General features: G+C 44.3%; 1 protein-coding gene across 1 annotated transcript in view; it reads left to right on the top strand.

Moving 5' to 3' along the window:
- The first annotated feature begins 228 nt into the window (after window positions 1-228).
- The window catches only part of LOC122924034 (alpha-1A adrenergic receptor-like), a 51,054-nt gene continuing 25,350 nt past the window's right edge, over window positions 229-25,932 (top strand). Inside the window, exon 1 of the mRNA XM_044274950.1 lies at window positions 229-1,120. Within this exon, the coding sequence (XP_044130885.1) occupies window positions 229-1,120 (892 nt within the window). The remainder of the gene's footprint in view (window positions 1,121-25,932) is intronic.

Here is a 25,932-nt window from a genome sequence, read left to right as displayed (position 1 = left end):
AAGGAAACAATACAAAAAAATAGAAAGTTGCCATCTTCTCGTCAATCATAACTAATGGGAATGTAAACATGATATTGGCTGAATAAAACTTTTATGCACTAATCAGTGCCTGGCTGTACATCTTGGTAAAAGAAAAATTCTCTCTGGAGCTTTTGCATATAAACAAGGTTTCTTGTGTCGAAACATTGGGTTAGGAATTTCTGTGAACAGATATCACTTATCTTGATCATGGTCCTATTTAATCAGAGTATTTCAGTAGAGTCCATCCCTCTCTGCTTAAACTGTACCCACCAGACCTCAACAAACAATATTTCCAAATCAATCATTATTGGAGTCATCTTTGGAATATTCATCACCTTTGGAGTGCTTGGAAATATTTTAGTCATTCTTTCAGTTGCATGTCATCGGCATCTACAGACTGTGACCCATTATTTCATTGTCAACCTTGCTGTTGCAGACCTTCTCTTAATGTCCATGGTGCTTCCTTTCTCTGCCACTTTTGAAATCCAAGGATATTGGCTATTTGGCCGCATCTTCTGTAACATATGGGCAGCTGTTGATGTCCTTTGTTGTACAGCTTCCATAATGAGCCTATGTGTTATATCAATAGACCGATACATTGGTGTTAGCTACCCATTGAGATACCCCAGCATTATGACTGAAAAACGAGGTCTTCTTGCCCTCCTTTGTATATGGGTCTTGTCCCTTGTAATCTCAATTGGACCATTGTTTGGTTGGAAAGAACCAGCGCCAGAAGATGAGACAATCTGTGAAATCACAGAAGAGCCAGGCTATGTTCTCTTCTCGGCCTTTGGATCTTTCTACCTTCCGCTCACCATCATCCTCATCATGTATTTTAGGGTCTACATTGTAGCCAAAAGGGAGGGAAAAGTTCTTAACCGTGGGATGAAATGTGATAAATCGGACTCTGAAGAGGTAACCTTAAGGATACATCGAAAGAGCACTCCAGATAGTATGAATTCCAGTACAAAGCAAAAGACTCACTTTTCAGTGCGACTCCTCAAGTTTTCTAGGGAAAAAAAAGCAGCAAAGACATTGGGAATCGTGGTAGGATGTTTTGTCCTGTGCTGGCTGCCATTTTTCCTGGCTATGCCAATAGGTAAGGTAAAGATAAAATACCAGTAGAAATATGTTTGCACAGTGTCCTTGAGAAGACATTTGGCTCACATTGTTGAGGATAAGCTACTGATATCACAATTTTGGCGCTGATGCTTCTGCCCTATAGTGTGGGCACATAGGGGGAGATTTATCATCTTCCTTGCACCAGAAAAGTGGCTAGAAAAATTCAAAAGGTGTGTCTTTTCAAAAAGGAGGCATGGAAAAGACAGGAAAGGGGCAGAACCAACAGCTGAGACAAATTTATCTTCATTTACGACACTTTTCTGGTGCAAATGAAGCCAGAAATCTATGGCTTTTCTGAGCTGTCATATATTTATGTTAAGACCAGGGCGGATTGGCCATAGACCTTACAGGGAAATTTCCCGGTGGGCCGATGCCCAGGGGGCCGCCTGGGCCCTCCTCACAGCCAGCCACTGGAAGCTTTTAGGGATGCAGTTTGTGCTGCTGGCAGTATTTTGTGATGGACTGTGGTATTTGGCTCTGTTGGGGTGGTATAATGTGCCACAATATGGTATTGCTAGACCCTCCTACTTGTGTTGGCCTTGCCTTCCATCAATTTGGACCAACTACAAAAAGGGGCCACTTTTAGTATTTTTTTCCAGGGCCACTTTAAGTTGCCAGTACGCCCCTGGTTTAGGCGCATGGACTACCGGAAGATACACCTAATTTATGAGGCCTGCTCCTCCGACAGTGCAGGGGATATGAATGCCCACACATAAATTACCTGCCTGGATAAGTCTCCCCCATACTGCAGTGAGGTGTTACTTCAAACTTTGTCACATTTCATGACATGATGTATTACTTAAGTATACTACCCAATGGGCAAGATTCTGATTCTCAACACAGAAAAGGGGCTCAGCCCTAACATTACCAGCGACACAGTGAAGCAACCTTTCTGTTATCATTTATTACCAGGTGCAACTAAGTTTTAGTTTCAGTGTGTGCATAATGGAGTGTTCTATCAACACAAGCATTTAATTAATATCTTTTTTTTTTATGACCATAAGGCCGTTGCAGTCAGGAACAGTTCCTTCCCGATAAATTGCCTGCCAGATCGGGCAGGGTAAATCCTTTTTATCCTGAACCTCTTAAAACTTAACTCAAAATATCTGCAGCAGAATACTGAGTTTTTGGAAGTCCAATCCACTGATTTCCTCTGCTGGTGGATCTACCATAGTCCTGTCACCATTGTTTTTTTTAAGCATTAAACCATGGAAAAGCAATAAAGATATTCAAAATTGTATCCTTCGTTTATAATCTGAGAACTAGCACAAGATACATAAAAAGTGTTGGCATTGATGTTTTAGAAATCAGTCAGCTGAATAAAAAAAAACTATAATGGCAGTGGTGGCAAGAAAATTAACAGTTCTTCGTTAACACACTTCTGTTTTAATTCTTGAGTTCGGTCAGTGCAATCATATAAAATGTTGTTAAATTTGTAAAGTGAAATAGGCTAGTTCCCAATTTAAACAGCGGGTATGTAGAAAAGGTTGTGAGTCTGACCATGCAGATATACTAGCTTTAGCAGGGACAGACTGGATGTAGACCCTACAGACCAAGACCACCTTACTGTCGCTGACTGCACATATTGATCTAAGGAATCAGGTACTTTTGTACCTGACTGACGGCCACAAATGCTCTCTTGAATTCATTTGTATTTCTGTCCCCAGGGCGGTGATAAAGTTGAATACTATGTCTGCATGCTGTTCACCCTCTTGGACTACAAGCCACTATATGAGGCAGTGTAGAAATGGTGCAGGGACAAAAGCATCTCTGGACACAGGCTGGAAAAGGCCTGTGGCCGGCATCGGAGACAGTGACTTGGAAGGGCACTCAGATATTTTATTTTTTCATTTTTCCTTGGCCACTTGGAGGGCATACTACTGGAGCACTATAGAAGGTCATTACTAGCGGAAGTACAAGCAGTATGCTGAAGGTTGGGCTGGCTTGGTGCTGTGGCTGTATCTCACCTCCTAAGCCCCCTGCTCCATGTCTTAATTAGAGACAATTGGTGGAGAAGGAGGACAGAAAATGCCAGCTATTAATGCCCACCGCAGAGGGACAGCATCTAGGGCGCAGTATATTCTGTTGCACTGTGCTATTTGGTTCTGCTGGAATGATATTTTGTGATGCACTGTAGTTTTGCTGACCCTGCCTACTAGTTGGCCTCATCTACTTATGTTGCCCTGCCTTCTGTCAATTTTGGCCCGCCTACAATCATAGAATGACTTTAAGTTCCCTGTCCGCCCCTGAGTTTTAGTGAACTTCGCTGTCACCTGTAAAATGGATTGTACCATTGTTCTGCTTGATTGAAAACCCTTCCCTTCTGACTTTGCCCATATTCTTGTTACAAACTTTCAATGTCCATGCTCCGACCTATTCTTGTTCTAGTTGGCCTGCTTTGGAGTTAGGGGTGGAAAAAATACTAAAAGTGGCCCTGTTTTGTAGTCTGGTCCAAATTAATGGAAGGCAGGGCCAACACAAGTAGGCAGGGCCATCAATACATATTGTGACACATTATACCACCCCAACAGAGCCAAATACCACAGTGCATCACAAAATACTGCTGCCAGCAGCACAAAATACATCCCCAAAAACTTTCACTGGCCGGCTGTGAGGAGGGCTCAGGCAGACCCGGGGGCAACGGCCTACCGGGAAATTTCCCTGTAAGGTCTATGGCCAATCCACCCCTGTTTGCATTACACTTCATGCCATACTACAGGTTCTGGAATCCCAGAAGAGTTAATAGATCTGCCGAATCCTCCCAGCACCTCTCACAGAGTAGACCTAACAGTGTGTGTGGCCATGAGATGCTGCATCATCAGACTCAGCCCTAGCATTCAAACAGGGGTACCATAGCACCTAAAAGTGTGTGGTCTACCTTAAAGGGAGCATTGCCTATGAAAATTGCTCTATTTATGCTTGGAACAAATTCCGACGGCGTAAGGCAACCTCGTGCAAAACTTGCAAGTATGTTTATGCCTGACCTCTATACAACACCTGCACACTGGCAGGCATCTACCACTACTACTGTGCCTGTCCACTGCCAGTACTGTGCACCACATCCTGTTTGATATTTGCCCTGTGTGGGCACTGCGCACTGTGCCTATAGTGTCTTCCTGTGACACTTTGGCATCACTACAATGCCTGGTATATTAGTGTACCAGTTTGTCACATGCTTATGTCTGATGTGAGTACTATAGTGCCTGTGTTTGACCACTCTGTATTACATCCACAGCACCCAGTACTATGCATCTACACTAGCTTGTCCATATTGTTTCTGTTTCCATTTCTTTACTCCCCACAGGGATGAAATAGTGATACAGGTCTACAGGTAGCATCATTATGGCATGGCTCACCTATGCTGGAATTTGTGGCGGACTTGCACATACTACACTCTACAGGGCCATGGAACAGGGTCCAAACTTGTCACTAATAAAGGGGACCACTAGCCTTAATGGCCTGGGCACCCAGAGCTTGCACATAGCTCCCATCCTCCCATGAGGATAGAGTCAATAGAAGGTGCTGTACAGGGCACCCACCAAACTAAGGCCCTCCCTGCCTATCTAACCCCTTCTAGTCATGCTTTACATCATTTTGAAAACAGAGAAACCCTAATAAACATCATTGAAGGAAATTGTTTTCGCAACTAATTGCACTTGTATTAATTAGTCTTCCCGGTTCATTTCTGTGTGGCTTTTATGAGTGAATGATTGCCCCCTTGAATTTGATTATGTTTCTGATAGACCGTTACACGTTCTTGTTAATTAAGTCCATCCGTAGAGAATTTACCAGATCCATCTGTCTTCTGTGCTGCTGACTAAAGGACCCACCAGGCTGTGACACATGTTCACATTCTGTATTGCACTTTTATTAGTTCAGCTCCATGACTTTCCTGACAGATTTTTATTACTATGTTTATTCATTGTCTTGTATCAGACTCCTGATTGACTTTATGTGACTGAAAGGGGGGCTGAAAGCAACACAGTCTGTTAGTACACACTGGGAGTTGTAGTTTTGCAACAGCTGGAGGTCTCAAGTTTGGAAAACACTGCTATATAGTACAGAAAGCCAAACGTGACTTTTGAGGCGTAACTTTATGGTCCCCACAAATATTACACTTCATTTATAGTACTGGTGTACTCTGCGGGCACCTCTGGTCCTTGGACTGGCTGCATCTGCAACACTTGCCCCAATTATAGTTAATGATGATGTCCAGGATTAGAAAGCACGGCTGCGTTTTCTTCTTCCTGTCCATGAATCGTATGCGGTATTGCACCTCAGCTCCATTAAAGAGGATTGGACTGAGTTGTAATACTAAACCCCTTTACGGTATGAATGCGTGTCACTGCAGATTTCCTGCTTGAAAAAAACGCACTATATGAATCGCTTTTTGTTGCTAATTTTAATGCGGGAATGCTGCTGATTTGACAGATTTCACTATTTGCATTTCAAGGGGGGACATTTGCAATGAAAATCTGCAGAATAAATTGATACGCTGCAGAGTTATAATCTGCACCACAGCTCAATTTCCAATGCAGATTTTTCACCAGCATGTGGATAAGAATTGCTAAAAAAATCTGCGGCATTTCCGTCACATGTGGACCTACCCTTAAGGCTTATTTCACACAAGCGAGTTTTGCGTCCGGATGTATTCAATTTTTGCAACGGACAGCATCCAGGCTGAATCCTGGTCCATTCATTTCAATGGGTATATGTACATGAGCATTGTTTTTCACTGACCAACCGCTCTGTCTTCATCCGTTTTTCACGCTGGACCGGTCCATTCAAGTTAATGGGTCAGTGAAAAACGACATCCACATGTAGCCTGTTACTCATTGATGGTTGCTTGGAGATGCTGTGCGTTATTCTTCATTTTTTCTTCACTTGCATGAAAAAGGCATCAACAACTGATTGCATACACGTGAACAAGGCCTAAAGATTTTCTGCCCGATAAATGCTAACGAGCGGTCGTAGTAATGCTCGCTAGCGATCATCTGGCAGTCTAATGCTGCTGCTGATTGCACGATGAATGAGCAAACTGAAAGATCAGGATTTGCCGTGGAGATTGTGCAGTCTAATTATGATCTGCCGGCGGCAAACCACTGTACAGCCTGGGGACAAACGATGGCATAGCGATCGCTCTTCCCCGTGTTGCTGAGGAGGTCACTGCATGTAATAGCAGCAGTCTCCTCAGCAGGCGATTGTCAAGAGGGAATGTCTGTGTCTGTGTGATCGGGCTGTCTAGTACAACCTTAAGGCCCCTTTCAGACGAGCGATTTTTCCGCGTGGGTGCGATGCATGATGTAAACGCATTGCCCCCGCACTGAATCACGCGTGTGAAAAACGCATCAATGTGCATTTCACCTGTGCGAAAAAAAAAATTAACAACTGAACGCAATCGCAAACAAAACTGACTGAACTTGCTTGCGAAACGCATCCGGACCTAATCTGTATCGTTTATGTGCAAGAGGCCCAAGGGTACATGCACACAGTGCAGTGCCTCAGGGGACTACTGCAAAGGGTTAATTACTGCTAAAAAAGGATAATTTAATGTTGAGTTAAATGTGATTTTCTTTTAAAGCACTTATTTCCTTATGCACTATGTACACCTAATAGTAATGTATGGGCAAGGGCACCTGCTGTCGCCTCATCCTCACATTACACCCCCCAGAAGAGAGTTAGTAAAGAAAGATTTGATTTATTGCAACCAACGGGCTTGATAATGGACTCCATCATCCATCTGCCACTCCCGCTTTGCACCCTGCCTACCTCCTAAAGTCAATGGCATCTCAACTACCCCTAGGCCCCAGAAAGTCAGGGAGTGTCCCGAGGGAAGAAAGGGAGTGCCCGCCATTCACAGTGCATGGCATTGGGAGCACAAAAGAGAGAACTGCCACCATGAATTGTGAGTACTACTAACACCATCATAGCCACTTCCACTCCTTTCTTCCCTGTGATTCCTCTGCAACCTGCCGCAGCATATCCACAAGGAATCCACACCCAATCCAAGCTGTTTGACATCTGCACTGAGAAGCTACACAAACAATTGACATGCTGGGGATTTCAAAATCTGCACCACAGGTCAAGTTAGGCTACTTTCACACTTGCGGTAGCCAAGAGGCGGCCGGAATATAACTACAGCACGCTGCGTTTTTTGTCCGGGCGCATCTCAGCATTTTTGCCGTGCTTCGGTCCGCCCCCATTATAGTGAATGGGGCCAGAGGGGACTTCCGACGGCACGGTGGACATGCAGTAGCACGGATCCAGCAGGCTGTTCCCCCGCCGGAACAGCCTGCCGGAAAAGGCTACCGCATGTGTGAAAGTTGCCTTAAATGTAGAAAATGTCTGCACCGTGTAGATGTTATTGTGCAACTCTCATCAACTTAGCTGGTACTGTACGACATTGCGGATTTTCTGTACAAAAATCACAGTGAAAAATGCATGTGAACCATATGCATGTGGCCGAAGCGTACGTTCACATATCTTATGTCCAGCAATCCTGCTTAGGCTACTTTCACACTAACGTTCGGGTGTCCGCTTGTGAGCTCCGTTTAAAGGCTCTCACAAGCGGCCCCGAACGCATCCGTCCAGCCCTAATGCATTCTGAGTGGACGTGGACTGTAAATACTGTAAATACTTCCAGTCCTGAAGACTCCAGCAGGCTCAGGATCAGTGCTCTGGGCTGGAAGTGGGCACCGCTCTGCAGTTCATTAAGGAGGCCGGGGCTCGGCTCACCCTAGCGTTACAGTGCACCCCACAGTATGCAGTATAGCACCGTATAGTATATAGCACCCTACAGTATGCAATACATAGTAAAACCCCCCACAGTATGCAGTATAGCACCCTATAGTATATAGCACCCCACAGTATGTAATACATAGTATAACACCCCACAGTATGCAGTATAGCATCCTATAGCATACAGTATAGCACCCCACAGTATACAGTAGAGCAATATAGCACCCAGTATACAGCACCCCACAATATACAGCACCCCACAGTATACAGTAGAGCAGTATAGCACCCAGTATACAGCACCCCACAGTATACAGTAGAGCAGTATAGCACCCAGTATACAGCACTCCACAATATACAGCACCCCACAGTATACAGTAGAGCACTATAGCACCCAGTATACAGCACCCCACAGTATACAGTAGAGCAGTATAGCACCCAGTATACAGCACCCCACAGTATACAGTAGAGCAGTATAGCACCCAGTATACAGCACCCCACAGTATACAGTAGAGCACCACACAGTATACAGCACCCCCAGTATATAATCTCATACAGCAGCCCCCAGTATATAATCTCATACAGCAGCCCCCCAGTATATAATCTCATACAGCAGCCCCCAGTATATAATCTCATACAGCAGCCCCCCCAGTATATAATCTCATACAGCAGCCCCCCACTATATAATCTTATACAGCAGCCCCCCATTATATAATCCCACAGAGCAGCCCCCCAGTATATAATCTCATACAGCAGCCCCCCCAGTATATAATCTCATACAGCAGCCCCCCACTATATAATCTTATACAGCAGCCCCCCAGTATATAATCCCACAGAGCAGCCCCCCAGTATATAATCTCATACAGCAGCCCCCCCAGTATATAATCTCATACAGCAGCTGTCCCAGTATATAATCTCATACCGCAGCCCCCAATATATAATCCCATACAGCACCCCCCAGTATATAATCTCATACAGCAACCCCCAGTATATCTCATACAGCAGCCCCCCAGTATATAATCTCATACAGCAGCCCCCAGTATATAATCCCACACAGCAGCCCCCAGTATATAATCCCACACAGCAGCCCCCCAGTATATAATATCATACAACAGCCCCCCCAGTATATAATCTCATACAGCAGCCACCCCAGTATATAATCTCATACAACAGCCCCCCCGTATATAATCTCATACAGCAGCCCTCCCAGTATATAATCCCACACAGCAGCCCCCAGTATATAATCTCATACAGCGCCCCCCTAGTATATTTCATACAGCAGCCCCCCAGTATATAATCTCATACAGAAGCCCTCCCACTATATAATCTCATACAACAGCCCCCCAGTATATAATGTTATACAGCACACCCCCCCCGTATATAAATCTCATACAGTAGCCCCCCCAGTATATCCCATACAGCAGCCCCCCAGTATATAATGTCATACAGCAGCCCCCCAGTTTATAATCCCACACAGCAGCCCCCCAGTATATAATCTCATACAACAGCCCCCAGTATATAATCTCATACAGAAGCCCTCCCAGTATATAATCTCATAAAGCAGCCCTCCCAGTAAATAATCTCATACAGCAGCCCCCAGTATATAATCCCACACAGCAGCCCCCCAGTATATAATCCTACACAGCATAAACAGTAGAGCAGTATAGCACCCAGTATACAGCACCCCACAATATACAGCGCCCCACAGTATACAGTAGAGCAGTATAGCACTCAGTATACAGCACCCCACAGTATACAGTAGAGCAGTATCGCACCCAGTATACAGCACCCCACAGTATAAAGTAGAGCAGTATAGCACACAGTATACAGCACCCCACAATATACAGCACCCCACAGTATACAGTAGAGCACCACACAGTATACAGCACCCCCAGTATATAATCTCATACAGCAGCCCCCCAGTATATAATCTCACATAGCAGCCCCCCAGTATATAATCTCATACAGCAGACCCCCAGTATATAATTGGATTAGTAGAACTACAGGTAACAGCACACTGCTAGTCAATTGCACAAAGATAAAAGCAAACAATTAAAAAATAATGGCGGCTTGGTGGCTATATTTACTGCAAGTGCAGTTAGAAGCTCTTTGCGCATATAATTGATCAATACATATGTCGAGCCCATCTACCAGACGTCAAGGTGGCTTCTAATCAGATGGGTCCTACTCTAGCATGCCTCTCCTGGGCTTACAGCCTACAATCTGGGCAAAGTAGTACCAAGCTGTATCCTACATGCCTCTCTCAGGCTGTGAGCCTGCAGTATGGGCAAAGTAGAATACAGCTGTACAAGCTATCTAATTAAAAGCACATGGTAAATGGGCGGTGGTGCACGGTAAACTGTAAGCCCAGGAAAGGCATGCTAGAGTAGGACCCATCTGATTAGAAGCCACCTTGACGTCTGGTAGATGGGCTCGACATATGTATTGATCAATTATATGCGCAAAGAGCTTCTAACTGCACTTGCAGTAAATATGGCCACCAAGCCGCCATTATTTTTTCATCGTTTGCTTTTATCTTTGTGCAATTGACTAGCAGTGTGCTGTTACCTGTAGTTCTACTAATCCATTTGTGTTTCAGCCAAGGTAGCGTGCACCTGCGCTCTCAAATTTACTTATTATGGAGGTGCTGGTTCGTTTGTTTTTCTTCGTTTGTTTTTCTTTTTTTTTTTCCCCAGTATATAATCTCATACAGCAGCCCCCCCCCAGTATATAATCTCATACAGCAGCCCCCAGTATATAATCCCACAGAGCAGCCCCCCAGTATATAATACCACACAGCAGCTCCCTCAGTATATAATCTCATACAGTACCCCCCCGCCCCAGTATATAATCTCTTACAGCAGCCTCCCTAGTATATAATCCCATACAGCACCTCCAGTATATAATCTCATACAGCAGCCCCCCCAGTATATAATCTCATACAGCAGCCGTCCCAGTATATAATCTCATACCGCAGCCCCCAGTATATAATCCCATACAGCACCCCCCCAGTATATAATCTCATACAGCAGGCCCCCAGTATATAATTTCATACAGCAGCCCCCCCAGTATATCTCATACAGCAGCCCCCCAGTATATAATCTCACACAGCAGCCCCCCAGTATATAATCTTATACAACAGCCCCCCCAGTATATAATCTCATACAGCAGCCCTCCCAGTATATAATCTCATACAGCAGCCCTCCCAGTAAATAATCTCATACAGCAGCCCCCCAGTATATAATCCCACACAGCAGCCCCCCAGTATATAATCCTACACAGCAGCCCCCCAATATATAATCCTACACAGCAGCCCCCCAGTATATAATCCCACACAGCCTCCTCAGCATACAATCCTCAGACCCTCCCCAGTAGTCACATCCACCTCTCCAGCGCTGTCAGACTCTCTCCCCTCTACAGACGCTGCTTAGCAGCCATCCCTGATCTTCCTACTCTGCAGACAGTCGGCCAGTGCCTGTGATAGCAGAGCGCTGCTGACCAACGTGACATACCCTTCTCCTGCAGGCAGGGCCGGTGCAAGGATTTTTGCCAACACAAGCGAAGCTACATTTTATAAAATAGCATTCAAAATTCTATTGGGACCTACCCTAACAAGTCCTGACCAGTCCTGACCACGTCTCCTGCTGTTGCTGGCTGCCAAAGTGCGTGTGCGTCTACGGTCTAACTCTGATCTGAATGACTGAATCAAATCAGATTCTGATCTAATCTTACTGGCGGGCTCGGCTGCCTGTGTCTGAATCAAACACAATCAGTCAGCTCGAGCCTCGCCTATGGTACCTGGGGCTGCCACTGCACTACCCGCCGCCGCTCTCACACACCAGTGACACCACAAGTCAGTCACGCCCCCTGTGCAGCCAGGTGACTTGAGGCAGCCTGAGCGGCGGGCTGAGCCTAATGAATCTGCCTATGCCCTATCTCACCTATCTTTGAAACTTTATTCTGTTGTGTACTACTACACTACTGTTGCCCTGACTACGACGGCCGGCACAGCCGGCTGGGGGCGGGCCGTAGGCAGGTCTGGTGGTATTCATAATCCAATGATCTGTTGCTCTGTTGCCCTGACTAAGAGTCCGACGAGCGCTGCGGCCACCAGCCAGCACACGCAGGGCGGGTTCAAGTAAGTGAAAAAAAAAAAAAAAAGAATCCATTCATTCTTCCGCCCTGCGCAGGGCGCGCCCTAAGGCAGCCGCTTGGTCTGCCTTATGGTAGCGCCGGCCCTGCCTGCAGGCTGCAGCAACACTTCTCGAAGAAAGAAAGGAACTTTGATTACCTCATAGCCATGTGACCAGTAATATCGCTATGTTACTGGTCACATGGTGATGATGTCATGTAAGGTCCTTTCTCCCACAGCCCTCACTCTCTCACAGTTCGCTCTGGAGTGCCGGTGTCCTGTCAGAATACTATACCTTATTGGCAGGCATGGCAGCACCCCCCTGTAGCTGACAGCCTGACACCCCCTCCCCCGCAGCACGCCACTTGATGTAGTTGAAATTGTGGGCAGTCGCCAGCGGGGCTCAAGAGGCAGCTGCCTTGGGCCCCCCAGAAACAACTGGGCCCGGGGCAGCTGCCCCGCATTAAAGACGGCCCTGGGCTTGGGACAACATAAAATAAAAAAAAGTCCATTAAAGGGGCTGGGGCTATGTGTGCATGTCCCTGGTGTCATCATTTGTGTTAGGCTAATACCTCATTCACACGCCAGTGTTCCACAGACGTATTGTGTGCGTGTTCTCCATAGACAGCACACGTCCCTATTAATTTTCCATGTTTTACCACAGTCTGTGAGTCCGTGGTTTTAGCATGTAAGCATGCTATATTTTGTCTGTGTTCACGGATCCATCATGCCTATTATAGTCTATTGGTCCGTGAAAACCATGGATCTGTGTTTCATCCATTTTTCACGGATCATTAGGAAGAGATGCTTTGAAAATTATTTTTCAGCTTCACAGTGTCCTTGGAACACCGATGACCCATGGACAGCAAAAAACGGACACACACACCACATGGATCCTTCACAGGCATCTTCACAGAGGCATCACTTACCACCTTTTCATTGATTTGAGCAAGGCACGGACGTGTGAATGAGACTTAAGACAACTGGCCAGAGACAACTAATACATGTGAACTCAGCCTAAACCCCTGTTCCAATTCTTGCACTACTGAATTGCTCTCCAGCTAGCCTTATCTCATTCACTGAATTGAGGATAACCATTTATTCTAAAAACACTTAGCAGTGACAGACTATTAGAATTTAATGAAAGTAGTCAGTTGTCAGCTTTTGATTTGGACTTCATTTATGTTGTTTTGATGACAAGTGATATCACTGCAACTAGGTCTTCCATCCAAATAGATAGATAATGCAATAAAGAGCTCGACCAGCACCCCCAAACTACAGTATATGTAAGGGGAGTTCAAGTGCATGCTACCTTGCCTGCAATGCAAAAGCAAACAAGGACTACAAGTAGCAGCATACTGCTTTACGCACAAGGACACGTGCAAACATTGAAAACAAGAGCAACTGTAGACTGCATTACTGCCATTCTTACTATATGAAACTTAGAAGCTCTTTGCCCATATTTTTGATCAATAATATGTCTGACCCATCTACCAGCTGCAAGGTGGCTTCTAACAGACAGGACCTGTCCTACACCGACAGGCTTGCCTCTCTTGGTGCTGCTACTTGTAGTCCTTGTTTCCTTTTATATAGATAGACAGATAGATAGCATTTTTGAGGGAATCATTTATTAAAGGGGTTTTACGGGATCTTTATGCTGATGACTCATCCTCAGGATAGGTCATCAGTATCTGATCGGTGGAGGTCCGAAACTTGGGACCCCGGCGATCAGCTGTTTGAGAAGGCATCGGGGCTTCTGTGAGCTCTGTGGCCTTATCTGTGCTTACGAAGCATAGCGGCAGACATTGTATAGCGGCTGTGCATGATATTGCGCTCAGCCCCATTGAAGTGAATGTACGGCGCTGTGCTTAGGAGCGCTGGTGCCTTCTCAAACAGCTGATCAGCGGGGGTATAGGGTTTCAGACCGTCACCAATCAGATACTGATGACCTATCCTGAGGTCATCTGTATCAAAATCTCAGAAAACCCCTTTAATGCAGCTGAAAAGAATGACATTTTTTATAAAAGTGCCATATTTATAAAACTCTCACCGCCTTTTGGTATTTGTCTTTCAGTAGGGACATAGCTCAGGACAATTGTCATTGATTTAGTCCAGCTACATTTCTGTGTAAAAATGTGCAGGTGAAATATACCAGGTCCAGCCTATTAACTGTGCCATGTTCTTCTATTGACATTGCGGTGTATTTATATACCGACATACCGCTCGGCCCCGTAAATGTGCTCCAGTGTGTTCCAAATTCTTAGAAATACATAAACCAAAACACTTCTCTATAAAACTGTGGGGTCTTTATTTCCGTGTGTGCTTGGCCATAGTTCCAGGCAGTCATCACTGAGTAGAGACTGTGTTCTGCGCGCCGTCCTCTCCCATTCAGCTGTGGCCCTCTGAATTACCTCAGAGCATGAGAATGAGTCCATGGGCATTTCAGGAGCTGCTGTGAGAAGGTCTCTCCCAAGTACTTGTTATTCATGGTGAAGCCAGGAGCGGTTACATACTGCTACGATGCTTTTCATCCACATGAAAGGACCCAAGGGTCAATGATAAAGGGAAAAAATCAACATTGCCTTTAATTGCTTAGCATTTCAACACCTTGGAAATTCAACAATGCTACTCAGAAAGTAAAATAATAAAAGGGCTCTATTTCCATACAGATCCCTGCTGTAGTGGTAATAGAACCAAAGAGTGTTGGGATAATGAACAACTATGCACTTACCTTGGACAGATTAGCAAAATATACTAAAATGAAACAGCGCCTCTCCTGAGCATGGGCTGCATCTGGTATTGCAAGACAGCCCCCTTCACTTAAAGCATTTCTGTCATCAGAAATAGCGTTATATAGCTTACTGACATTAGCGATATGCTAATGTCAGCAGTACATAACAGTGTGCTTTATAACTCCCTGCCTGACGCGGTTCTCTTTAAATAAAGACTTTACAATATGCTAATGAGCCTCTAGGTGCTACTGGGGCGTTGCTTCAGCACCTAGAGGCTCGGTCTACTCACCCTTTGGCACGCCCAGGTCCAGTTGATTGACTGTCGAGTTCTCCTCATGGTCACGTAAATCCTGCGCCTACGCCACCCCGTTTAGTATTCAGCGCAGGCCCAGTGAGTGAAGGACGCACTCCTGGTGCTGGCTTCCTTCCTTCGGCGCAGGTGCAGTGAGGAAGCCAGCAGCAGGAGCGCGTCCTTCACTCACTGCGCCTGCGCCGTGGGTGTTACCATTACACCTAGAGGCTCAGCTCTCTCTGCAACTGCCGCACCCTCTGCACTTTGATTGACAGGGCCAGGCAGCATAAACATCATCACAGCTGGCCCTGCCAATTAAACTACAGAGGGCCCGGGAGTTGTAGGGCATGTTTAGGAGATGTGATATCGCAATTTTTTTTCAGATACACTACTCCCTCTGGGGCGCAGTGCCCCCCACTCGCTTTTGCCCCCCTGTATGCTAATCAATAGCATCGGTACAGGGAGGAGGAGACGACAGCTTTTCTCAGGGGGCGTCTCCTTCTCCCTAGTTGTAGTTATAGGAGAAGCAGCTTCTTTGGGGCCCCAACTCAGAAGGCACCCATACAGGAGGAGGACTAAAAGATTTTATTGTCAGGACCCTCTCAACAACATTATACAATGACATTATACACAGTGACACTGTAGGAAACAGACGGAGCGGTTGCCAGGTCTGCTCTGATTAGCCACAGGAGTGAAGGTTGCAAAGAAGTTGCTGTGGGGGGAAGGGTGCCCGTTCAAAAATTTGCTGTGGGGCCCAGTAATTTCTGGTTATGGCACTGGAGCTGCCCAATCACAGCGGACCGCGTCACAGCCAGGAAGAAGGTAAGCAGTTTTTTTTTCTCAATGCTTGTGAAGCCCTCCGCTGTGATTGGGCAGCTCACAGGGAGAAGGAGACGCCCCTTGAGAAACATGGCCGTCTCCTCCTCCCTATAATGATGCTACTGATTAGCATACAGGGCAGCAAAAGAGAATGGGGGAACACAGCACCCCAATGGAGTGACGTATCTGAAAATATATATATATATAGATTACATCTCCTAAACATGCCCTACAGTGCCAGGTATTAATATCGCAATCTCAGAACTGGTAAAAAGATATGCAAAACTATGGCACAAAAACTGTAAGCTATGTCATTGTGCTTTATACAGGTGGTACAATGATTCATCTAGGATTCGAGGAGAGAAATGTAATGGTGCTTGTGATGTGTAGAACCTGAATAATACATAAGGTGTCGTCACACTATAGAACCTTTTAAAACATACTCATTATTCCAGATGAATTTTCAGAATATGCTGTCCTGTATGTCCTTGAATAATAACTGCAGTTGTGTCCACAGTGTTTTCCTGGTCATGTATTTTTCAGCCGTTATCCCCTCTGCAGGCTTCATCTCTAATTGTCAGTTTTTCCTGATCTCTGCTCGATTAGAGGCAGGCACTACTGGATGTCATGTTCTTCCACGCTCATGAGCACTGTGCCCTGTCCCCAAGGCCACATACTGCGATCCGTCGCCTGCTCCTCAGACCTCTTCTCACAAAAAGCGTGAAATAGTATAATACATAGGCCAGATTCAGACGAGCGTGTTCACTGCGTGAATTCCTGTAGGATTTATAATGCTGCGTGTCCCACCTCAACTATAATGATTTGTACTAATGGTATTATCTGTATATAGATAGTTTTTTATAAATCCTTATAATGCCAGTCAAGTTCACTATGGGAATTCACGCTCCCAACACAGAGCTTGTTTCACGCCATGAACCTGTTCATCTGAAACTGGCCTAACTTAGGCTAGGTCTACACGACGACATTTGTCGCGCGACATTTTGTTGCACCAATGTCGCGCGACAATTTTTATAATGGCAGTCTATGGTGTCGCACTGCAACATGCGACATGCTGCGACTGCGACGCGACAGTCGCAGAAAATCCATTCAAGATGGATTTTTCTGCGACTGTCGCGTCGCAGTCGCAACATGTCGCATGTTGCAGTGCGCCACCATAGACTGCCATTATAAAAATTGTCGTCGTGTAGACCTAGCCTTAAAGGGGTTCTACAGTTTGTATCCTCTGGATAGATCATCAGCTTCTGATCGGCGGGGGTCTGACACCCGGGACCCCCGCCGATCAGCTGTTTGAGAAGGCAGCGGTGCTCAAGCAGATTTACTTCTAAACTTCTAAGCCTTGTAACGTCCCCAAAAAATAAAATGGCATTCCCAAAATAATCCAAACATGAAGTGGGGGAATGTAAAGTAATAACTATTTTTTGAGGTATTTACTATGTATTGTAGAAGTAGAGAAATTGAAACTTGGAAATTTGCAAATTTTGCAAAATTTTGGGTAATTTTTTTTTTTATATAAATAAAAATGCATTTTTTTACTCCCTTTTGCCAGTGTCATAATGCACAATATGTGACAAAAAAAAACTATCTCAGAATGACCTGGATAAGTAAAAGCTTTTAAAGTTATTTACACATAAAGTGACACTGGTCAGATTTGCAAAAAATTTACTGGTTCTTATCCCCTTAGGGACTTAGGACGTACCGGTACGCCATGTTTGCCGAGTCCTTAAGGACTCAGGACGTACCGGTACGTCCTAAGTTTAAAAAACTTTTGCGGCGTGGCGAGGGTTAATAGGAACAGGATGCCCGCTGAAATCATTCAGCGGGCATCCTGTCACAACGCCAAGCCCCCCCCCCCCCGTATCGGCAATCGCCGCAAACCGCAGGTCAATTCAGACCTGCAGTTTGCGGCTTTACCTGCGGTTTGCGGCGGCGATCGGGCATGCCATAGGGTCCCCATCGCACTTCCGGTGATGAGCCTGTGAGATCCAGCCCCCTGGATCTCACAGGCCGGAAGCTGTATGAGTAATACACACAGTATTACTCATACAGCCAATGCATTACAATACAGAAGTATTGGAATGCATTGTAAAGGATTAGACCCCCAAAAGTTCAAGTCCCAAAGTGGGACAAAAAAATTAAGTGACAAAAAGTTGAAAAAATAAAGTTTTCCCCCAAAAAATTAAAAGTTTCATGTAAAAATAAGCAAAAACGTAATTTTCCCCAAATAAAGTTAAAAAAAATAGGTAAAAAATAGGGGGGAAAAAAGTATACATATTAGGTATCGCCGCGTCAGTATCGACCGGCTCTATAAACATATCACATGACCTAACCCCTCAGATAAACACCGTAAAAAATAAAAACTGTGCTAAATAAACCATTTTTTTGTCACCTTACATCACAAAAAGTACAACAGCAAGCGATCAAAAAGGCGTCTGCCCACCAAAATAGTACCAATCTAACCGTCACCTCATCCCGCAAAAAATGAGCCCCTACCTGAGACAAGCCCAAAATATTAAAAAACTATGGCTCAGAATATGGAGACACTAAAACATCATTTTTTTTGTTTTAAAAAAGCTGTTATTGTGTAAAACTTACATAAATAAATAAAAAAGTATACATATTTGGTATTGCCGCGTTCGTATCAACAAGCTCTATAAAAATATCACATGACCTAACCCCTCAGGTGAACACCGTAAAGAAAAGAAAAAAATGTGCTAAATAAATCATTTTTTGTCACCTTACATCACAAAAAGTGTAATAGCAAGCAATCAAAAATTCATATGCACCCCAAAATAGTGCCAATCAAACCATCATGTCATCCCACAAAAAATTAGACCCTACCTAAGATAATCGCCCAAAAACTGAAAAAAACTATGGCTCTCAGAATATGGAGACACTAAAACTGGATTATTATTTTTTTTTAAATGATATTAATGTGTAAAACTTACATAAATAAAAAGAAGTATACATATTAAGTATCGCCGCGTCCGTATGGACCAGCTCTATAAAAATATCACATGACCTAACCCCTCAGATGAATACCATAAAAAATTTAAAATAAAAACTGTGCTAAATTAACCATTTTTTGTCACCTTACATCACAAAAAGTGTGATAGCAAGCAATCAAAAAGTCACACGCACCCCAAAATAGTGCCAATAAAACCGTCATCTCATCCTGCAAAAATCATACCCTACCCAAGGTAATCGCCTAAAAACTCATTGCATAATACTGTGTGGGGGCCCTGACAATAACATCTTTCTGTACTCCCCTCTTCTGAGTTCAAGACCTATAGCAGCCGCTTCCCCTGCTTACACTATAGCTACGCCCCTGACTCCTGCCAAATGTTTGGTAGTTAAATGTAGGAGACAGACAGAACATTGTGACTGCAGGATCAGACTACAATGGATTTGTTTGTAGTCTGTAACTATGGAAACGCCTAGGTCTGTATGAAGCTGATTTTTAAAGCTCATAAATCACTAGAATAATGCAAACTAGTGGCTTTCAAATTAAAGACAGATTTGTGAATCATCAAGCTATGGCCAAAAAGATTATCTTCTTTAGTGTCAAGTTCTGGATACAAGGCAACTGAAGTAGTAGAGACAGGGCTGTGGGCAGAATAGAGTTCATGTCTCAGCTGGTAGATTTGTATTTCCTGTGTGACCAGCAGCTTTGCGGGTAACAATGTTAATTCCTGATACTGAATGATATTATTCAGAGAGCATACATAGCAAAAGTAAAAGGATTGTCCTCAAGCTACTGAGGGAATTAGATTTCTATGGTAATTCCTCCAAGCTGTCTATTCATGAAGCTTCTATCTTTAGCTCCTCACTCCTAGGCGTTTCCAGCCACTTGGCTATCAAGTCATGTACAGGACTTGCATTCAACTCCTCTGGCCAAGCAACCAGTTCACTTCTGATGACTGAGAACACAAGCCAAGAGGCATATCTTCTGCCTGAATTTCCAAGCATTTCTGTAATAAATCTCTGCTGCAGGAAAGCTCATACATTTCCTGGAGGGATAGTAGAGGAATAGTACAATGCAAGTTGTAAGAAATACGCTCCAGAATTATCTCATAGGGAATTCAAGTAGGGAATTCAAATAGGTCTCCTCTAAATTTCTTTAGGTTTAAATTAGAGATTTTGGAAAATAAAATTTGGCTGCGTCCCCAAATTTTACAAAAAAATTTGCTTTGCAACGCACCGCTCCCCATCACTGTATCCCTCAGATGCATCTGAGTGTAAAAACAGTGTAAAATTAAAAGAAGAAAAATGTAAATCATACTCACCGCCTCCATCTGCTCGCAATGGGTCAGCCGGCACCATCTTGCTTGAAGATCTTGCGCGAAATCTTTCGCCAGAGATGACGTCGTTCCGCTGGCCAGTGTGGTGGCATCATACGTCACCACACATGGGATTTCGGCCGAGATCTTCAATCAAGATGGTGGCGGCTGGCCCGTCGCAAGCAAATGGAGGAGGTGAGTATGGTTTTTACACTATTTCAGGTTAGCCAATTCACTATCATTAAGCACAAGGACATTTGAAATTGAATTTATCCTGAAATGCGGATCGAATTCCACTTCGTTGGATTAAATTCGTTCAACTCTAGTTTAAATACCTATTCACTAAACCATACTATGATTCACTCTTGTCAAACTTTTTCCCTAATTGTAATATTTCTAATATTTTCTGGACTCCTGGGGGCACTACTGATATCACGTTGAGACCTCCGCTGAAAAGACAGAGAAGAATGTTTAAACAGGCTTGGGGGTCGTGTATTTTAAGAGAACCAGTTGAACTAATCTGTGTTTGGAAAAGGACTAGTCATTTTCCATAAACTCAGCCTGCTCGGGTATTTGTTGTACTCACTTTCATAGGACAAAGGGTTCTAAAAGTCATTTTAGTAAAAGCAAGTCTGAAGTGTTAGCAGTAATCTCCACCAGATTAGTCCTGCCACTTATAAACTGTTTACCTTAATTCAATGGAGGTGACGTGCCCTGTGAGGCCGAGCTGATTAGAGAGGGAGCGATCAATATAAACAGGATTTAGGTATGTTATGGTACATATTACTTTACAATTATGTGTACTAAACTCAACATGAAAAGTATTACAAGTGAGGTAACATAATACATTTGTGACCCATATATCTAATTATATCTTTATTGCATAAAAGTATCTGCATAGCAATTTACCACAAAGTTTTAAACTGCAGTTTTGCAAATTAGCTTTCCTGCTGGAAAAGAAAAATCTCAAGGGCCCCCTACAGGAGCCTACCCTGTAAGAGAGTGTATGATCCTTTAAAGACCTTTGAAACAAGACTTTAGTTATCCACTGACTCCCATTTGTAGGCAACACTGTTTCTGAGTTGTTGTTCCTCATCAGTACAGGCTAGGGTCTGTCTGGCTGTGTGAGATAACCTAGTAGTAACTGTAAGAAAATCCTGCTTTGAAACCTTAAGCACCATGTACCAAAGTTCTTCAAAGGGTCGGACATTGAGTTATGCACTTGGGGAGAAGGAACCCTCGGTCTGAATATCGTATTAGCATCTCTGTGTGAGAGAGGACTTCAGAAGAGAAGTATTTAGTTGTCCTGATATCAGACAGCTTCAAAATGAGTGCACAGTGTGGACAAGCAAGTAGTATGCTTGGCTGTATAACCAAAGGTATAACCAGTAGGATGAAAGAGATTGTAATCCTGCTGTATAGAGCACTAGTGAGACCACATCTGGAATATTGTGTCCAGTTCTGTGCCCAACCAGAACCCACAAAAAGACATAGATAAAATAGAACAGATGCTGAGAACTTACAGGGTAGTCTTAATCTCTCAGCGGTGGATGCTCCAGTTATGTAGAGGTGCAGGCCTACCCTCTTCCCCACCCATGCCATGTCCCCTTTTTCCACCATATCGCAAAAGTGGCGTGAGCGGGGTAAAGCCACAGATTTTGATGCAAAACACCTTTTTGCGGAAAAAAAATCTGCAACCTAATTACACCACAAACTGGAGTAAATCAGATATTAAATGACCGCCTTATTCTGTATAGCATTGAGGAAAGAAGGGAAAGGATGAGCATGATCGAAACCTTTCAATATGTTAAAGGTTTAAATAAGGTTTGGGAGGGAAGAGTTCTCAATAAGAAGCTAAACACAAGAACAAGAGGGCACAATCTCAAATTAGCTGGGGGTAAGATCAGGAGCATTGTCAAGAAATATTATTTTGCTGAAAGAGTGGTTGTAGCTTGGAACAGTAAGTGAATTTAAACGTGCTTGGGATAAACACGTCTATCCTAAGATGAAAAATAAATAATATAAGGGCAGATTAGATAGACCAGGTGGTCTTTTTTGTCCGTCAAGCTTCTATGTTTCTATGTTTATACCACCTCTAGTCGGCAGTAGAAACACAGTTTTTCTTCTGGAGAAGAGTTACTTTGCATACTAATATTACATTTAGGGGTTACCTGAGGCTGGAAATGGCCCCCCCATATGCCCGGGCCCGTCACACTCATTCTACTTACCTGGCTCCCCACTCCCTGCACCGCTCCTTGTCCCCGCACTGTTGCAGCTGCTTCTCTCCATGCACAGATAAAAGCATCCGTTGTCGGGGGGGGGAGCAGCCAATGACAGGCGGTGAAGGGGGAAAAGCCTCCCTAGCATCACCTCCTGCCATTGGCTGCTCCCCCCCCCCCCCCCCCGACACCGGATGTTTTCATCCGTGCATGAGGAGAAGCAGCTGCAGCAGTGTGGAGACCAGGAGCAGTGCAAGGAGTGGGGACCCAGGTAAGTAGATTCAGTGTGAGGGGCCCGGGGCATATGGGGGCCCATTTCGAGTCTCGGATAAGCCCTTGAAGGCCTACAACTAGCTGAAACTCTACAAGGGGTATCAGTACCTTCCATAAACCATGATATGGGATTATGAAATGCACAAGCCATAAATAAAACATGCAGCACGAAGACATACATGATAGTTATTATAACATGTTAAACTTTTTTGTGATATCTGCATCTTATTCTGATTTCTGAGGTGGGATTTATATATCTTAAAGGGGTTGTAAATATGGTTATAGTTATAGATAAGGTACAGAATGGGTTAAAAAATAAAGGAAACATTACCCAACTCATCAATCCCCGTCACTGTTGTTCTAAAGTTTATTGGGTTCCCGTTCTTTTCCACTTCCTGGCCCCAGCTAAACACACATAAAGTGGCATAACAAGACTGGACACAGCGGTGACTCGCCTCAGCCAGGGATTGAGGGAGCGGGCATTTCCTGCCATGTCGAGCATGTACTAAAAAGTGGAGTCCAGCAGGGACCCAGTAAGCACTGGGAGTGGGATTTTGAGGTGAATAATATTCTTTCTTTTTTTTTTAACCCATACTGCAATTATCTAAAACTTTCTATCTTATCGGACAACTCTCTCTTATTCAGTAAAGACACCATTTCTTTGACATCCTCAACATAACTGAAAAGAAAAACAAAGTACACAGCTACAACCCAAATCTGACTAGTGAATGTATAGAGTTATCCCCATAATTTGACAAAACAACATGATCCACCAGTTGCAAGTTAGGCAATAGGTAGATACTGATAAATATATGTAGATTTAGGAGAAATTTCACTAAGAACTCATGCACACAGCCGTTGCCCAGCCGTTCCTGCATTGCGACCCGCAAACAAGTCCGCAATATGTGGGCACCGGCTGGATGCACCCCACATCACGGATGCAAACCCTTTCACTTGAAGGTGCAGTACGGAACAGAGGCATGGGACCACACGGAAGCACTACAGAGTGCTTCTGTGGGGTTTCTCTCAGTGCCTCCGCACCGCAAAAAAAATGTTCTATTTTTTTTCCGGTGCGGAGAGATCATGGACCCATTTAAGTTGAATGGGTCTGATTCCATCTGCAGAATCCACACGGATCTTGCCCGTGCATTGCGGACTGCAAATTGTGGTCCCCAATGCACGGAACGGCCGACCAACGGCCTTGTGCATGAGCTCTAAAGCTAATGTTCTAGAAGTAATCCCAATGTTCGCCTGATGTAGATACAGACAGAATAATCCAGTAATCCCATTTATAGCCAGGCAGGGATCTCAGAGGGAATCTGTCATCAAGCCGTTTCCCTAGACACATACATTAGCTGTGGTTCACCTGATTAAAAAGCAGTTTTTTCTTTTGTTGATCCAAGGATCCATTCCTACCATTGCTCTTGTTGCAGCCAAGCTTCACTCTGTTCTGTGGCCAACCACTCTTAGGCTGCTTTGATTGACAGGGACAGGCAGTGGCAAAGCAGCAATTGGCTGGCCACAGAAAGAGCTTGGCTACAACAAGAGCAATGGTGATGCCCTCATTGCACCAAATGTCTAATTTGCATATTAAGAAAAAGTATCGTAACTTGGGAACAAACCCTCAGATCAACAAAAACAGTGTTTTAATCTGGGGAACCACAGCTATGTGTCTATGCAAACAGTTGGATAGGGAGGTCGCTGGTGACAGATGCCCTTTAAGTTTTGGTATTGAGTTGTAAGTGACTAGAAGGCCTTAACATGCTAATAGTGGATATGCTAGCATTCATTAGACCAGTATCTTGGTATCCCTCCATGTGGTTTTGTGTCTTACATAATCGCCAATAAATATTGTTCTAAAATGGATCTTGTGAAGGTCTATGACATCCCTAACGTGTTAATTACTTTACATCTAGTCTAACTACTTTCTTTCCCCACATTTGATATGTAGTACGATCTATGGCTGTATTTTAGTAATTATGGAGAGCCATTCTAAGAGAGGTGTGGTGCATATCGAAATAACATGGATTGTTTAAAGGAATAGAACTTTTCACCTTACAGCTGTTCCCCCCTACTTATTTGGCTGAACCCATCAGTTTTATCCTAATGCATTCTGAATGGAGAGAAATCCGTTCAGGATGCATCAGGATCCGGAACGTTTTTTTGGCCGGAGAAAAATACCGCAGCATGCTGCGCTTTTTGCTCCGGCCAAAAATCCTGAACACTTGCCGCAAGGCCGGATCCGGAATTAATGCCCATTGAAAGGCATTAATCCGGATCCGGCCTTAAGCTAAACGTCGTTTCGGCGCATTGCCGGATCCGACGTTTAGCTTTTTCTGAATGGTTACCATGGCTGCAGGGACGCTAAAGTCCTGGAAGCTATGGTAAAGTGTAGTGGGGAGCGGGGCGCTTCAGAGTGACGTCAGGGCGCCCCACATGCATGGATGACGTGATCACATGGCACGTCATCCATGCGCATGGGGCGCTCTGACGTCATTCTGGAGCGCCCCGGGAGCCGCACGGACGGTGAGTATACTGCTCCCCCGCTCCCCACTACTACTATAGCAACCAGGACTTTAATAGCGTCCTGGCTGCCATAGTAACACTGAACGCATTTTGAAGACGGATCCGTCTTCAAATGCTTTCAGTTCACTTGCGTTTTTCCGGATCCGGCGTGTAATTCCGGCAAGTGGAGTACACAACGGATCCGGACAATGCAAGTGTGAAAGAGCCCTAAACCTAAAAAAGAAAGAGACAGTAATAGAAAGCTGTAAGATAAAAAAAAAATTTTAGTAAAGAAATAAAAAGATACAAGGCAAAATAAATGTTTCTTTCTGATATACTGGTGTTGGTACCTGCATTCGTATAGCAGTAAGCATTGCTTATTTACTGAATAATAGCTAAACCATACAACAGATAAAGGGCCGGTCACTGGGCACATAAAATCATAATCTTAGAAATCCATAAACTTCTGTTTTGCGAGTTATCACATCATAAAGAACATAAAACACTTTTCTGAGTCTTTATATTGACATTTACAATAAGCTTCCTTATCTGTACCTCCAACTGTCCAACATGTGCAGATATAAGTAGCCTTTCAAAGAGCAGCTCAAGGAGCGAGGGATTGCTCTATGTGTATTTGTATTCTGCTCAGGGCCTTCAAATCCATAATTGTTTAGCAATGTTGCTTCAGGGGATTACATTAAAATTTCCAACCTCATCCGCTTTCAAAAATATGACTTTTGCCTTCACAGAAATCAGTAGACTGCACAATCCCTCGGTGTCTCTG

This window comes from Bufo gargarizans, unplaced genomic scaffold (assembly GCF_014858855.1).
Source record: "Bufo gargarizans isolate SCDJY-AF-19 unplaced genomic scaffold, ASM1485885v1 original_scaffold_2152_pilon, whole genome shotgun sequence".
NCBI lineage: Eukaryota > Metazoa > Chordata > Amphibia > Anura > Bufonidae > Bufo > Bufo gargarizans.
Note: the sequence above shows the minus strand (reverse complement) of the source record. Positions and strands in the feature narration are given on the sequence as shown.